The sequence below is a fragment of the Microcaecilia unicolor genome, chromosome 1 (assembly GCF_901765095.1).
Source record: "Microcaecilia unicolor chromosome 1, aMicUni1.1, whole genome shotgun sequence".
NCBI classification, from domain to species: domain Eukaryota; kingdom Metazoa; phylum Chordata; class Amphibia; order Gymnophiona; family Siphonopidae; genus Microcaecilia; species Microcaecilia unicolor.
The window spans coordinates 39216798-39234213 of NC_044031.1; the positions used below are offsets into that span (position 1 = coordinate 39216798).

Below are 17416 nucleotides of genomic sequence, written 5' to 3' on the forward strand. Positions count from 1 at the left end.
CGAGTGCCCATCTCGTAGATAGGGTGAGGCTGCAAATGTCACCCTGGGTGGAGGTCAGACCACAAGGGTCTGGACCTGAGATACAGAAGGAGCATAAGCTTTGGGACACAGTTTTTGGGGACAGGCACAGACAGGAGCGTGTACAAAGTATAAATAATTCTACTTCCGAGCACCTTTTAAGTACACCCAAGGGAGGAGAATATTGGAGTTCCCCTGCGGAACGTCAGAAGTGCATCTTGTTTAGAGTTTGCACTTGTTGTTGGAGAGTTCATGCAGTTGGAATATCCTTGAGATCAATTCAAGCAGTTGGAATATTCTTGTGGTCTACAGTTAAAGAATAAACTGGGGGTCACGTGACGTTATGGTGGAGAGAAGTCGTGTGTGAGCTTTTCTCCGTGGCCTGACTGCTCTTATTAGACTCAATAATAGAATCGGAGTCCAGAACGGAAGGTTCCCCGAGACAAAAAGTGGCAGTGAGTGAGATAAAATAAGAAAGAAACTTTAATACAGCAGGATGGCAGCGAAATCCGCACAAAAAGACAAACTCCGAGGGAAGATACCTGAATATAAAATGGCGGCCTCTCCTCCCGAGGCAGGACCTTCGGTGTCGTCAGCCTGGATAAGCGAGATCACATCGGAGATGACGGTGGTGATGGAGGACTTGCTAGATCGCCGCCTCGCTCCGCTTGACAAAAAATTAGACAATAAACTTGAACTATTAAGTTCGAAGCTGGAAGAGCTGACTAGAGAATGCGGATCGTATCAGACTAGGACCAGCGAAGTTGAGGAAAAAATGACTGTAATGGAAGGACGCCAAATAGATCTAATAAGCCAATGTAAGGTAATGGAAGCTAAAATAGAAGATTTGGAAAACCGTTCCAGGCGGAATAATATCCGCCTGGTAGGATTACCGGAGGCTCTCGGTGGCCGATCGCTGGAGCGAGTGCTGGAGCAATGGCTTACAAAGGCAATTGATTTTCCCGCTGACTTGGGGCCCCTACGCATAGAGAGAGCCCACAGACTAGGAGTTCGGCAAGAGGAAAGAAATAAACCAAGAGTGGTGATATGCAGAGTATTAAACTTCGCGCATAAGCAACTGATACTCCAAGCAGCGCGCTCCGATAAGGCTCTGACCTTTGAGGAATCACGGATCCTGTGCTTCCAAGATTACTCGGCCGCCATAGTGACAAAACGGCGCGCTTTTTCAGCGGTGTGCTCCCAGCTATTCAGCATGAAGATCCGATTCACTCTTCAATACCCTGCCACTTTGAAAATCATATATAAAGGCGCTACAAGATCATTTGTATCTGACAAAGAAGCCAAAAAATATGTGGATCAATTGGCGAACTCAAATCGACTGGCAACGGAAGATGGCGGGCAAACCTGAAGGGTTCAAAAGCGCACCTAGAAGGGATTACAAAGTGCAGTGGCACATAACGCAAGGGAATGGCAACGAGTTTAAAGCGGGAAGCCATATTGAAAAGTGGCACAACATTTAACAATTGGTTTTATATTCATAGTAAGGTTGAGAGTTAATCGTTGGATGTTATAGTATTAAGGTTTCTCAAGCTGCAGCATTTGGAACTCGTACAATCCTCCTTAATAAAAACACAGAAGGAACGCGCAGAGGTTATCTTTATGGAACTTAAGGCAAGGTGAGAGACCTTTTGATGGGAAGGATTTTCAATCGGAGATCTTAACGTCTGTGACTGCGCCAGAGCCCTGCATTTGGATAACAAGCCCAGTATACGTCCTTTAAGCTTTGAGCTCTCAATGGAAGAGAGGTGAACATTTTACTATTATTGAACTCAACGCTGGAGGTATGAAGTAGATATACTGTTTTAAAAAAAAAAAAGAAAAAAAAAAAATTATCACTGATTTAAGAGGCCATCACCTTGGTGCAGACGGGGGAGGGGCTCTCTGTTGAACTGGTGTTTGTGTGGAAAATAACTAAAGAATACCGAGAAAGTTAGGATGGCCATTTTAATATGTACAAAGATTTTGATTACTGCATTATAATAAGAAGGAGGAGTAAGGAATGGGGTGAATCTATTATGGTACGATTGGGGAAAGTGGATTTATATAAATGTGAGAACTATACTGGATTGAAAATGGGGAGGGGAGGTATTATCTGCTAAAGGGGTTAAAAGAGGAAGGAGGGGGAATATGGAGTTTGGGACTAGGAATTCCATAGAGTAGTGGGGTAAACGTTAAGCGTGACGGCTTTCTATAGGGAAGCATTGAGGGATGGGGAATTTGGGAACGGGATGGGAGGGCGGGGAGGGGGGGAGGGAAACAGAAGGGGGGATTTCAAAGAGAAAGAGGGATGGAATGGTAATGGACAACTCTTTGGAGGAGTTATATGTGTGGTTGAGAGAGCAGAAAATGTTTGGTGTGTGATGTGGCGGGATGAATGGGCTGAAGGATTAGAACAAGAACAACAAAAGAATTATAGGACAGAGGGGAGCTGTAGGCTGGGATGGCTCCACTCGATAACTACAAATAACCATCAGAGATTAATCAATGATCTAGGTGATGGGGGGGATTAAAGTAGTGACTTGGAATGTAGGAGGCATCCATTCGCCTATTAAAAGGTCAAAAATTTTACAATATCTTCAAAGAATTAAGGCAGATGTGGCCCTTTTACAAGAAACCCACCTATCGGACCTAGAACATGCAAAATTGGTCAAATGGTGGGTAGGAGACTGTATAACGTCTGCAGCGGTGGGGCGCAAAGGGGGAGTTGCTATCCTATTTAGAAAAGGGATTGCCTCACAGATTCACCAGTTGCACAAAGACTTGGAAGGAAGATTTGCTTTTTGTAGAGTCACCATTGCAAAGAAACAATTCATGTTAGGTAACATCTATGCTCCAAACACATTAGACATGACATTCTACAAGAAACTGACTATGATCCTCAGTGAGAATAGCTCACTTCCTGTTCTCTTGGGCGGAGATTTTAACGTAGCCTGGGATCCACAGATTGATAGGTCTCACCCACCAGCAGCAGGGGGACCCAAGAAAACAAGGGGACTACCGGACATGTGTGATGCTCTAGACCTCATAGACGTATGGCGCACATTGCATCCTAGGGAGAGGGAATACACCCATCAATCAAGGGCACACAATACCCACTCTAGGATTGACTACCTGTTGGTTTCACGAACATTCTTTACCCATATTAATGAAGCTGTCATAGGCCCCTGTATCATCTCCGACCATGCTGCGGTATGGATGACCTGGCAGATAGAAAGCCCAGATCAGGAAACATGGGGGTGGTCATTTCCAAGCTATCTTTATGGCAATGAAAAATTTCGAGAATTTTTATGTAAAAAATGGGAGGAGTATAAGCAATTTAATGAGGGAACAGTACAGAGGGCCTCGACTTACTGGGAAGCAGCCAAAGCGGTGATAAGAGGGGAAATAATTAGTTTTGCTAGCCATTATAAAAAGGCCCAAGATGGGGAGATACTACGACTAGAGAAGCGCTTGGCTAAGTTGCGGAAGCAATATGGGAAAGCCCCAGGTGTTAGAGTGAGGAAAGAGATGGAGACGGACCAAATAGCACTGAACTCATTACTCCATGATCGAGCAGTAAAGTCTCAAGTATATTACAAATATCAATTATACAAGCATGGGGATAAGGGGGGCAAACTATTGGCAAGACTAGTGGCGCCGCAGTCTACATCCAAGCACATTCTAGGTATCAAGGATAGGGAGGGCAGAATAGTGCGCACTGATAAAAAAATACAAGAAGTCTTCCGCAGCTTCTTTCAGAACCTTTATAAAGCGGGAGATTCTCAAGGCCTACAGGGAGATATATATTTACAAAATGTGAGGACTCCTATGCTGACACAAAGAGAATGTATAAAATTGAACACTCCTATTAGCAGTGATGAAGTTCAATGGGCCATTGGACAAAGCAAGTTGGGAAAGGCCCCTGGCCCTGACGGATTTAAGGCCGAATTCTATAAGCTATTGGGGGATCATATAACTCCTGCATTAACTGAGGCATTTAATGAATGGGTGGAGGAGGGGCGCCTGCCTGATCGGTTAAACCTGGCTCAAATCATAATGTTGCCCAAACCCAACAGAGATCCGTTGTTAGCATCTTCCTATAGGCCTATCTCGTTGATAAATAATGAAGTGAAGCTATTTGCAAAGATATTGGCTAATCGGTTGAACAAATTGTTGCCCAGGCTAGTCCATGAAGCGCAGGTAGGTTTCATCCAAGACCGGTCTGTCACTAAGAACCTACGGAGTATCATAGCGGCTTTAGAAAAATTGCGGCAAGACCCGGAACCGGCGATTTTGATCAGCTTTGATGCTGAAAAGGCCTTTGACCGGGTGGAGTGGGCCTTTTTGTTCTCCGTTTTGGATAATTATGGTTTCAATGGTTGGTTTGTGCAAGCGATTAAGGCGCTATATTCTTCACCTCAGGCCAGAATAATAGTGAATGGGGGGAGATCTGAGGACTTTGAGATTAACAGGGGGACCAGGCAAGGCTGCCCTTTATCCCCGTTGCTGTTTGCTCTTTATTTAGACCCCATGATCAGAGACATCCAGGACTGTCCAGCCATTAGGGGAGTGAGGATAGGTCGACAGGAGTTCAAAATTGCGGCATTCGCCGATGATTTATTGGTCATAATCACAAACCCGCGACCATCATTGGAAGACTTACTAGATCTTGTTCACGAATTTGGAGATTACTCAGGCTTTAAATTGAACCTGGATAAATCGGAAGCCTTAACAGTAACAGCGGACACTCGTGATTTGTGGGCTGAGGGATTCCCCTTAAAATGGGCGGAAGGCACATTTCGTTACTTGGGGATCCGTCTGACAGCTAACCCTGCAGAGATATATAAACTAAATGTCCACAGGCTGTTAGAGCAGACAGAAAGGCAATTGGATGCCTGGAATGTGTTGATGATGCCTTTGGGAGGCCGCATTAGTCTTATCCGGATGGTGATACTGCCTAGGTGGCTGTATGTATTGCAAATATTACCGTTGCGGCTTCTTAAAAAGGACATTAGGCAATTTTATAAGGTTGTGATGAGATTTTGCTGGGCAAAAAAGAAGGCAAAACTTAAGTTGCAGTTTTTGATGGGAAATTGGAGTCAGGGAGGTTTCGGCTTACCCCATCTACGGTATTATAATATGGCCTGTCTTTTGAGGGCGTTGAGAGATTGGATCTTTGGGTCTAATATACATGTGCCGCGTGAGTTGGAAGAGGCCCTTTTTCGGCCCTTTAATTTAATCGCTTTGTTACATACCAGAAGACAGATGATACCAAAAGCCTTTAGACATAGCATATTATTAATGCCCTTCAGGGACGCATGGCAATTCCTAGGGAGAAGCTTAGGGGGAGACCCAAGGATATCGGAATTAATAACGATTAAAGGGAACCCAGAATTCGTACCGGGACTTGAAAATCTGGTATTTCAGCAATGGGAAACCAGAGGATATTGTCAGCTAAATAATATATTAGACACATCAGGGAAAATTAAGTCTTTAGACCAATTAATATCACGTGCTGAGCAGAGATGGGGGGATGTATTTGCATATAATCAGATACGTCATTATGTTAAATCCTTGGGTATGGAGAAATTAGAGTTCAATCTGGGGGAAAAGGTACAGGCTTTTTATGATGAGATTGTGCCAGAGAATCCATCTATTTCGGGCATTCACAGAAAATTATGGACCTTGATTCCGAGAGAAGGGCGGACTCAGCTTCGGCAGAGATGGGAAGCAGATTTAGGATTAGATTTAACCAGTTGGGATATTGACAGACAAATTAAAGGGATCCCTAAACTAATTACGGGCGCCCGGTATAGGGAATGTGCTTTTAGGACACTTCATAGGGCATATTTTACACAAACACAACTGTTCCGGGCAAGAGGGATTCAGTCACCAGTGTGCTTGAAATGTGGACAGCACGAAAACACATTTTACCACGCCTTTTGGGAATGTGTAAAGATACAGAGATTTTGGCAAAGAGTAGTGGAATTTTTGTCTTATATATTATCAACACGGATAACAGGCACCCCCTGTCAGTTAATCTTAGATTGTTTAGGATCATTTGGGGGTTTATCAGCGGTTAAGACACTTTTGTGCCGTAAGCTGAGTTTAGTAGCCAGGAAATGCATACTGCAGGCTTGGGTGTCGGAGAGCCCTCCAGAATACTGGCATTGGCGTAACCAAGCACATCAATTGATGGCCTGGGAAGCGCGTGAGGCAAGAGGATCGTGCAAACGTAAAAAGTGCTTCCTTAGTATTTGGGGCCCACTCTTGGGGACTCTAACACAGAAAGGTAGAAGCCACATTCTTAATACGTTGTGAAGCTGCTGGGATGCCACACACCCTAAGAAAGAATAGCCTGCTGCTTACAATCACACACACATAAGACCATACATCTGATTCTTATGATAGGTAAAGTAGGATGGGATGGAGGGGTGGGGAGGGGAAACAGGAGGGTGGGGGGTTAAGTATATTCAATGGCAAATGACAGCATTAAAATACTTGTCCAAGGGAATGGTGGGGATTTGATTAATGTGGGGCGCAAGGATGTGATGACTCGTTTGTTTGGGATTGCTCCATATTAAAAGAAAGATACATAACAGTGAGGTAAAGGACTGGGGCTCTTCCTAATAATGATGCATGCTAATTTCTTGGATACAGTTTAAGCTTGATCTTTTGTATATTTAATAGTGAAGATGCCAAATTTGTATAATAAAACTATTGAAAAGGTACAATTAATGGAATAGGGAGGAGAAACAAAATGAAAAAACTTAAAGATAGAATGTGCCTGAGGGGTCCTATTATAGAGAATCAAAAGTACCGGAGAATTGTTGATGACTTATGGTGCATCTATGTCATTGATGTTGTCATTAATAAAATATTGTTGAATTTTTAAAAAAGAGAGGGAGGAGGGGGGGGGGGGGGAATTGTTAAAAGTTTGATGACTGCCTTAATATGCTGTTTTTATTGTGTACATTTGATATTTGAAGTTCTGTACATTCATATTGTTGGATATGTTTCTTTCAAATTGTCATCAATAAAAAAAGTTGAAATATAAAGAATAAACTGTTTTTCTGAGTTAAGCTGCTGACTGAAGAGTGGTCATTTTGGACTAGAAAGTGCACAGCTGTCACCCCAAGACAGCTTATCCTAACTGCCAGCCTTGCTTCTCACAGGGGCTTGGACTTTGACTTTCGGGTTCCTGGGGAAGAAGAGGATAATCCCACTCGCTAACACTTCTTTCCACAGGTGGAGGCACCGCGTACCAAGTGAGAGAGGGTCTGACAGAGTCTGCACCTCATGGAGGCTTCAGCCCACTTGGACCCTGGACCCAAAAGCACTGGGGCTAAATTCTTCCTTCCTCTCCTTACATAAGAGGCATAGTCAAGACTTGGATGGATTAGGCTAACTCACTCATAGCTGGGTCACACTGCTGGGTTTATTTTTGCCTAGATTTTTATATGAATGCCAGACTCTACTATTGACAATTCCAGATAGGGACTTGAAAGGCTTTTGTGGAAAGATTTTTCTTTTATCTGGAAGCAGAACCCTTCCAGAGTCTATGCTAGATAAGTGGGATGGAGGGCTAGGGGTACTTGATATGAAGAGATATGACAGGATTGCTCAATTGTCATTGGTTGAATGGTAGAGGGTTCCCTCTAAGCAATGAGTGCACATTGAACAGGCTACTGAGGGAGGTCACCCTCTTGAATCTCATGTTTGTCCTGGTAGCAGTAGATGAGGTGATGGGGAGGATGTTTTCACCCTATCTGGGTCTGACTCTTTACTTCTGGGGAGAAGAGAAGAGGCCATTATTAAATGAGATGTGCGCCATGATTGACACCTCTTAGGTTGTTATCCTTCTTGTCCCTGGATCATGACTAGCAGGGGTAAACCAATGGGAGACTCCTGACCTATTGCTTGTTGGGCCAATGTATAACAGAGATGACCTACAAATGTCTGCCTCTCTCTCCAGGATGTCTTTAATATTCCCAGTAAAAAAAATTTTCTTATCTCTACAGTTGTGACACATCTTTGCCTGCCCACCATGCTGGGAGAGTTTGGTGCAGGAGTCTTCTCCCTCTGAAGTGATTTTGAAAGAGGAGAGTTCCAGGGCTACAAGGTTTGCTATCTGAAATCATGCAAACCCAGTCACATTAAACACTGGGAGGTGGAGTTGGGTGAAGGTTTAGAGCAGCAGATCAGAAGGACCCTTTTTTTTAAATACCAACAGGGTAGCAGTATGGCTTCCTGTTACTACCCCTTCCCCCAGTATCTCCATAAAATATGTTTGGCTATAGCATTATTGTGGGCTGCTGGGCACTCTTGCATATTTGGTTGGACTGTCCTGTCATTCAGACCTTCTGGAGCATGTGTCATGAGCCATTTTATGATACTATGGGTGTGTGCCTCCCCTTAACAGCCAAAGTCTTTCTTCTACAATTAATGCTAGCAGATTTAAGGATAGCACTGTGCACCTACTGATGTCTTGCACTGACTCAGGTCGCTGTAAATTAGCTAAAGCATGGAGGCTGGTTCATGCTCGAGGATAACTGATTTCTATCAGAGGCTCTAGAATGTCTATTTTCTAAATAAGTAGACTACAATTTGTCATAATAGACTGGAGAAATTTGAGACTATTTGGGTTCCTGTTGCAGCTTGGGGGTCAAAGCTACCTCCTGAGGGTCAGGATGACCCTGTTAATTCTAATGAGGCAAGAAAGGTGCGGTTAGGGTTTTGTACTTTCTGGAATCTGTTGCTGCAAGTCATAGACTGTTTAGCTTGGAGTAGAATTACATTTTATTTTAGTTACATTTGTACCCCACGCTTTCCCACTCATGGCAGGCTCAATGCGGTTCACATGGGGCAATGGAGGGTTAAGTGACTTGCCCAGAGTCACAAGGAGCTGCCTGTGCCTGAAGTGGGAATCAAACTCAGTTCCTCAGGACCAAAGTCCACCACCCTAACCACTAGGCCACTCCACTGTTGCTACTATTTGAGATTCTATATGGAATGTTGCTATTCCAACATTCCATGTAGAAGTCGGCCCTTGCAGATCACCAATGTGGCCGCACAGGCTTCTGTTTCTGTGAGTCTGAGGACGTCAGACTCACAGAAGCAGAAACCTGCGCAGCCTTCTACATGGAATGTTGCTAGTGGAATAGCAACATTCCATGTAGAATCTCCAATAGTATCTATTTTATTACATTTGTACCCCGCGCTTTCCCATTCATGGCAGGCTCAATGCGGCTTACATGGGGCAATGGAGGGTTAAGTGACTTGCCCAGAGTCACAAGGAGCTGCCTGTGCCTGAAGTAGGAATCGAACTCACTTCCTCAATTCCCCAGGACCAAAGTCCACCACCCTAGCCACTAGGCCACGGAGAAGGATAAGGGGGTTTATGCTATAGGGAGACAATAGGACATAGCTGAGAGTAAATTAGTGTAACAATGTGTTGTTGTTTGTACGAGACTGTTGATCATATAAAAAAAAATCATTTTTGAAAAAATAAAGTAATAAAAAAGATACCCATGTTACTGGTTAGTCCTACTGGATGTGTTCATTAGTTTAGTTTGTTTTCATTTAATATACCCTCTTTCATAAAATCAAAGTGGTTTACAAATGAAATCAATAAAAACATAAGAAGAGAATGAAGAATGCCAACTATGAAGAAAAAGAGAGGACAGTAAAGACATTAGAAGCAAAAAGTAGAGAGGTAGCAACTCACCTTTTTACCAAGGCTTTCCCATAGGTCCTTTATCCTAGCCGCTCAGCCGACTGACTAGTCAGCTTTTGTGCTGTCACTCAGTCGAGCGGCTAGGATAAAGGACCTATGAGAAAGACTTGGTAAAAAGGTGAGTTTTAAGGGCATGAGCTCGCTTGAAACACTAGGTGCCATCATGATAGCAGGATACGCACTGACCTAGTCTTGAGTTTGGGACGGAAAAAAAAAAAAAGCAAACTTCCTCCATGCAGAAATAAGACAGTGACACAATCAGACAAGCCAAGGTTTGGGGTGATTTTTCCTGCACATTGGCATTTGAAGGGATACATACTCATAGAAAACTGGATTCAATCAGAGATAGGGCCTTTTATTGTATAACCCCTTCACTTTGGAATGCCCTTCCTTCTAATCTTGATCTTGAATTATCTTTTCAAAAATGTAAAGGTGCCCTAAAGATGCACCTATTTCACGAGGCCTTTGGCGATGGAGCATATACCCGGGTGAACCTAACTTCTAGTGTTATTATAAACACCTATACTGACATCTGTTACCCTCCCCCTCTTATTAATTTATTTGTATTATGTTAACCACTTTCTCTCTCTTTTTCTTTCCTATCTTGAATGGTGTTCTTTTCCTACCTTGATTTCAATATTTCTATTTTTGTAAACTGCCTTGTTCAGTTTTAGAAAAGCGGTGTATTAAGCATCATAAACCACAGCCATAAAACTGGTGATGCAGAGACAGTAGACTTATACTCACCAAGGCAGACCTGGGTATTACAGGTTTTACTCTGTGCTCCCAGGCCTTCACACTCCAGGTAATTACACTTCCGAGTACGAATCTGCTCCCCTCCTCCACAGGATACACTGCAGGCTGACCATGGGGACCACTCACTCCACTTCTCTGCATCTACAATCCAAGGCAGAAGATGAGAGCTCAGGGTTCACAAAACAGGTGACTGAGCAAGGAGTCCCTACCATGGTAAAGGAGTTTCAGAGACAGGAACTCCCTTATACAAGTGGAAGAGTAGTCATATTACACCCTATCAAATTACATCATGTTGGTACCATCTTTTTGGATTTTTGTTATTCAGATCTGATTGTCATGATAAAGTTTTGTATTCAAGTGTTACGAGGATACCGGCCCCTGAGAATCTCCATGCTGATTGGCCATTATTTAAGCATGGCGTCTGACACACTTGGTCTTAAAGGGCGGCCATTTTTTGTCTTCACTAGCTAAATGCTTGAGTATCGGAGCGCCTCCGCTTGTGAGGCTGAGTTCCTCTGATTTGAGGGGATGTTAACAGATATTGATTCTCCCTCTCTTTATTATTTATTTTTCAGGTAACACACGGACCATAGACCCTGAAGCAGGTCCACGAAAAGGGGGCCACCGTTGGTCATGGCCGCTGTGTTGGAATAACCCGCATGATACCGTACCTGATTAAGATAAGTACAATCCGGTGTTTTTCTAATTTTTAAATTTGATAGTGAGGTAAAAATTTGAAAAAAAGTGAAAAAAAAAATAAGAATTAAAAAAGTATGAATGTTAAGAGGTTTTTGGGCCGATGATGATGAAGTCCAGCCCCTAACAGCATTATTATAGCTGGGGGCTTCTCGAGGCCTTTTCTTCTCAATGAATGAAGAATTTTTCATGCTTCCTAGTGTAGATCCCCTTATCAATTTTTGTTAAATTCGGTACCATGAAGAACACAGAAACGGGGGAGTGAGCCACATTGAGCTACAGGAAATCTTTAGATGCTGCTGCAATGTACGAAACAGAGAATTTTTATGGCTGGCTCCGAGGCCTAGCGAAGTATCCAGCAATTGAGAAGATATATATTGTGGTCATTTCACAGACTGTAGTCACAGAGTTTCCCAAAGATCAAACACAATCACACAAGATAGGTAGTTCTGAATATGCTACATATTGAAGAATAAATTTAAAACTTCTTTGGATCAGAGGCATAACCTTTTGGATGCCCTTTACTGTAAGTCATATGTAAATAACTGTGCTTACTTTCTGATGGTCCATACTATATTATATTCAGAACTATCTAACATGTGCGATTTTGAGGCCTGGAAGCACTGGCCACATGTCAAAGGGCAGCACTGTAGGTATTTACCAACCTAATGCCAGGAAATTTTAACTATAACTCAACACACTGAGCAGCTGAAAAGGTCCATCAAATGAAAATGTTTTTTGGTTTTGTATAAGGGAGAGTATTTTTGTGTTGATTACGTGGGCTCTCTTCCTTTCTCTTTTTCTTTAGGTTACTTTGCAATAGATGTACATGCCTTCAGTTTAGACACAATTTCAGTTTCTTAAGTGAAGTAATTTTATACAGATAGAGGCGCCTATCTGTCTTTATAAAACAGGCATCTACTTGGCATTGCAGATTGTCCACAACACGGGGGCTCATCTTATTTCTGGAGTCAAAAAGCAGAAAGGCAGATGGTCCGCCAAATCCAATATGGAAGATAAAACAACAAGGTAGACCTTGTAAAAAACACAGCTTTTATTAATAGATCAAAAGCTCCCAGAAATTTAATATAAAAAGCCCAACATGGCCATGTTTCACCAGTATAAAATGGCTGTGTCAGGAGCAGCAGGTCACCAGCTGAAACAAAATTCCAAAAATAGCTTGGCTGGTGTAACTGTTCATAAGTACATAAGTACAGAATGTTTTGTACTTTTTTGGGATCTTGCCAGGTATTTGTGACCTGGATTGGCCACTGTTGGAAACAGGATGCTGGGCTTGATGGACCTTTGGCCTGTCCCAATACGGCAATACTTATATCCTGCTTATCCCAGAAATAGTGAATTTTCCCCAAGTCCATTTAATAATGGTCTATGGACTTTTCCTTTAGGAAGCAATCCAAACCTTTTTTAAACTCCGCTAAGCTAACCACCTTTACCAGATTTTCTGGCAACAAATTCCAGAGTTTAATTACACGTTGAGTGAAGAAATATTTTCTCTGATTCGTTTTAAATTTACTACATTGTAGCTTCATTGCATGCCCCCTAGTCCTAGTATTTTTGGAAAGCGTAAACAGACGCTTCACATCCACCCGTTCAACTCCACTCATTATTTTATAGACCTCTATCATATCTCCCCTCAGCCGCCTTTTCTCCAGGCTGAAGAGCCCTAGCCGCTTTAGCCTTTCCTCATAGGGAAGTCGTCCCAACCTCTTTATCATTTTCGTCGCCTTCTCTGCACCTTTTCTAATTCCACTATATCTTTTTTGAGAAGCAGCAACCAGAATTGAACACAATATTCGAGGTGCGGTCGCACCATGGAGCGATACACAAGGCATATCCGATGTACAATGCATGTATTATGGGAGGCCCAACAGACGCTGAGAAAGAATCTGATAGGGATGAATGGCCCTCTCAGTGGCAAGTGTTGCAATGTATGGGGTTCGGTCAGGGTCTTTTAGGCTGGCTAAGTTGTTTGTATGAGAAACCTGTGGAACGGCTCAAAATTAATGGGGGGTCACTCTTCCGCCTTTTCGATCGAGAGGTGCACTTGACAAGGATGCACGCTATCCCCCCCTGCTCTTTGCTCTTTTTATCGAGCATTTGGCCCAGAGGATTCGGTCAATGGTGAATATTCAAGGAGTCCGAGTTAGAGATAGAGAACATAAGTTGGCGCTTTTTGCTGATGATGTAATGTTCTATGTGCGAGCTTCCTGGTCTTACCCTACCAGTTCTCTTGCACAAATTAAATAATTTTAATAGACTATCCGGCTTCAAGATAAATTATGATAAATCAGAGCTAATAGGCGTTTCTATCAGACAGCAGGAGCGCGACTCCTTGGCTTGGACTTTTCCCTTTCGGTGCACTCAAGGCAGTTTCAAATATCTAGAGGTTCAGATTCCCAGTGAGATCTCCCAATTGTATACTTTGAATTATGACCCTTTGTTCCAGCGGCTAGATTCTGGGATCAGTCTCTCGTAAAAATGCTGTGATTGCAGATTAGAAAATCTTTTCTTTCTCTAGGGTTACCTTCGAAAGCTAATCAAAAAAAATGTATTGTTAGTCCAATAAAAAGGACTTCGTCTTATTTTCTTTTCTCTGTTTTGTTTTATTTCTATTTATTAACTTTAAAAGTGGACTAACATGGCAACCACATCAGTTTACTCAAGAAATGATTGATGAAATTGTTGTTTTTTCAGCTGGCTGAAGGGATAAATTGAGGAGTAGACAATTTTGTTTGCGTTATGATTATGTATGTAATTTTTGTTATTTTCATAGGCCCCCTTTTACTAAGGCGCGTTCACGTTTTTAGCGCACGCTAAAACTATGGGCGTGCTAAACATTAGAGATGCCCATGGGAATGCATTAGCGTCTCTAACGTTTAGCGAACCCACAATTTTAGCACGCGCTAAAAACGTGAGCGCGCCTTAGTAAAAGGGGGCCATAGTTAATTATGCAGAATATAAATCAATATACTAATCTAAACTCTCCACCTAAGCAACCTGCTCTAAAATTACTCTCCACCACACACAGACTGGGAAACAATGGATGGTTTATGGTAAAGACAGCACAATAATTTATCTTGGGAAAAAGATTTGTTAGAAGCAAAATGTGTTTTAAATAATATTGACCATCAGAAATCACAAGATGCAAGGGGGGGGGGGTCATGAGTTTTCTTACCCTCACAGTCCTGTCCATGGCATACTCTCTGTTGCTGGTCTGGTCCTAGGCATTCCCTTCCTCCATTCTGGGGCGCAGGATTACTGCACTCACGCAGTCGATACCGAGATCCTACCCCGCAGCTCTCAGAACAGGTGCTCCACGAACCCCAGGGACTCCATGCCCCATCCAAGTGGCAAGAGGGATCTGTTGTACACTGAAGGATGCCACTTTCACAGGTGCTGAGGACAGAGTTTAATGTCATCTGAATACATATATATATATATATATATATATATATATATATATATATACACACACACACACACACACAGTTCCCGCACCCTGTGTTCCTTCAGCAAATTTTTAAGATGCTTAAGCAATTATGTGGCACATTTTCATAACATTTTATGTATTTTACATATAAAATTAGGTTTTTATACTCTATAAGAAAATTATTTTCTGGCATTTTGTTTATACTTGGTTACTTTATTTGGACATTTGGGGGGGGGGTCTTAGTGATCTGTGCTGGGCAGGGAGGAGAGGGATATAGAATAGAGAAAGAAAAAGGAATCTGGGTAAAATCTCAGAGGAGGGAAATAAAAGAAGTGATCTCAGGCAAAAAGGATAAAGGGACAGAAGGAGGAGGAGGTTGGAGGCATAGAGAGTAGGAGGGCTGCTCCCCAATCCTTTCACTCACACCCCAAAACACTCTCCTCTCATTCATTTTTTTCTCTCTGTCCACTAACTCATTCGTCCCTTGACCATCTCTTATTCATTTGCTCCCCCCCCCCTTGTGACCCCAACCACTGACTCACAAGCACTTCTTCCCTCCCACTTCTCACTTACTCACTACTCTCTCTTATCCCCTTAGTGACCAGTGATTCTGCTCCCGTATTTACAAATTAGATTGGTAATTAAATATTCTTTTTTGAGCGGTCTCACTTTCCGGTTAGCTATATTAAGAGGAGAAAGGCCCTTGAAGGTTTCTCGAGCCCTTCCAAGACTGGACTCTTGCTGCTTCTGAAACAACAAAGTAGTGAGATGACCTGTGCAAAAAGGGAAGCCAGCTCTTTCCATCAAAAGAGATGGATAACCAAAGAGTCATCTTCCTCTGCAACCAGACTCCCTAATGGAGTGCCAGGCTTCTCATCATCCTCCCCAGAACCCCGGAGAAGGAGATCAGGTGACCCGGCTCCTCCAACCAAGCATCTCCCATTTAGCTATCCTTGGGTTCCTCTGGGGCTGTCCCCCTCCCCTCCCCTGTAAAGGAAGAAAGTCCCAAATTCCCCCAGATGTCAGAACGTCTAGCTGACTCTCTCCTAGGTCACGCCAAAGCTTTATAAGTCAGATGCCTGCATTCTAGAGAAAATTGAGAGGGAGAAGGGTCCTGCGTTATACAGGCGATGATGTCATTGCAAAATTCTAGTTTTCTCTGTCTCCCTCATTTGCTGGCAGGGGGGTGCAATGTGTTCATCTAGCTGGATTTCAGGAAATGAGATTAACTAGAATTAATTTCTCCTGCTTAATTATCCTCAGGGACCCAAGCAATGGGGTGCGAAGACAAAAAAAAACAGGGAAGGAATGAGGAGTTTCATTGAGAGCAGAAGGTTCATACTTGTGCATCTCTTAGTTTAGTGGAGGAGTAGCTTAGTGGATAGAGCACCAACCTTGACATCCAGAGGTGGCCAGTTCAAATCCCACTGCTGCTCCTTGTGATCTTGGGCGAGTCACTTAACCCTCCATTACCTCAGGTACAAAATTAGATTGTGAGCCTTCCAGAGACAGGGAAATACCCAGTGTACCTGAATGTAACTCACTTTGAGCTACTACTGAAAAAGGTGTGAGCAATATCTAAATAAATAAATCTATGGAAGCAGAGAGGTATCAGAAAGTACCAAAGGCCCAACCTGAATGTACTATCTCTTGCTCCTGCAATCACAAAGAGCATGTCCTCACTTTCTGCTGCTCCACAGCCTAAAGCTCACCCCAGTATTTTCATAAAACCTGTCACCAGCAGTCCGCTTTAGATGCGTCAACAGGAAAGAGAGAGGTCAGTTGAAAGGGGATAGAGAAAGTGTAGGAAAACCTTCCAAACATCCAGGATCCCCCGGCGGATAGACTGTGAGTACCAGTCAGCACAGAGCTGGATTACTTGGTCAGATCCCTCCCTAGATTGCTCCATCCATTTACAGTAGATTCCCATAAACCAGTGGTCATCCTCTTTCTCCATTTCTTAGGTACATTGTCCATACTAATGCAAAAAACTATTGACTCTTCAGACAACCTTCAAATGTATGAAGCACAAACAAAAGCAGAACAATTGATCCAGAATGTTCTTGCAGTTGAGAGTATCTTGGTCCCCCCTCTACGGTGAGGAACAATGGATCGAAAAATTTGTCAGAAAGTATCATGTGACTTGTCAACTGCTGTCCTTTAGGGCATCATTTCTCAAAATACTGGACCCTCCCCCTAAATATACGGTCAAATCCATCATGAGCAGATAATGAGCATCCAGGTACACTCAGCTTTCAACTAAGCTGAGTTCGAACGTACGTAAAAAAAAAGAGGATCAAAAATTTGTATTTCCTATTGGAAAAACAAATCATGTAACATATGTTTGCTTAGATTTGCCAGGCAAATTCAACACAGATCCATTGACTTCCCTCGAGTAGGCCGCAGAATGCTAAATATACCACCCACTACCCCAAATCCTGAGGATACTGCCTATCGCCAAACTGCTGTTGCTGGTATAGGATGCCTGTTAACAGAAACACTATCCATTTTTCGAGGCATTTCCTGAAAGAGTTTACAGTTGCCACCTGGCTCTATACTGGCTCCATTCAGGTAGCTACATTCCCCACCTATCTTTCAGTTGCAATACAAGAAAATCATATCCCCAAGCCAGGTTCAAATGTCAGTTTCACCTCACGACTTTCAGAAAGGCACTTAATCTCCTGGTGCTCAGCCTCTCTTTCGCTCTCTCATGTTCCTTTCTACAAGTGCCACTGCAGTGCACTAAGTTGCCATTGCTT

The 17416-nt window shown here is 42.9% G+C and overlaps 1 protein-coding gene across 1 annotated transcript in view; it reads right to left on the minus strand.

Annotated features, from left to right (window-relative positions):
- Window positions 1-17416, minus strand: part of LOC115465678 (SCO-spondin-like) — a 537587-nt gene that overhangs the window by 158999 nt on the left and 361172 nt on the right. The window contains exons 80-81 of the mRNA XM_030196374.1: window positions 14403-14623; window positions 10502-10651 (exon numbers count right to left, since the gene is read on the minus strand). Of these exons, the coding sequence (XP_030052234.1) occupies window positions 10502-10651; window positions 14403-14623 (371 nt within the window). The remainder of the gene's footprint in view (window positions 1-10501; window positions 10652-14402; window positions 14624-17416) is intronic.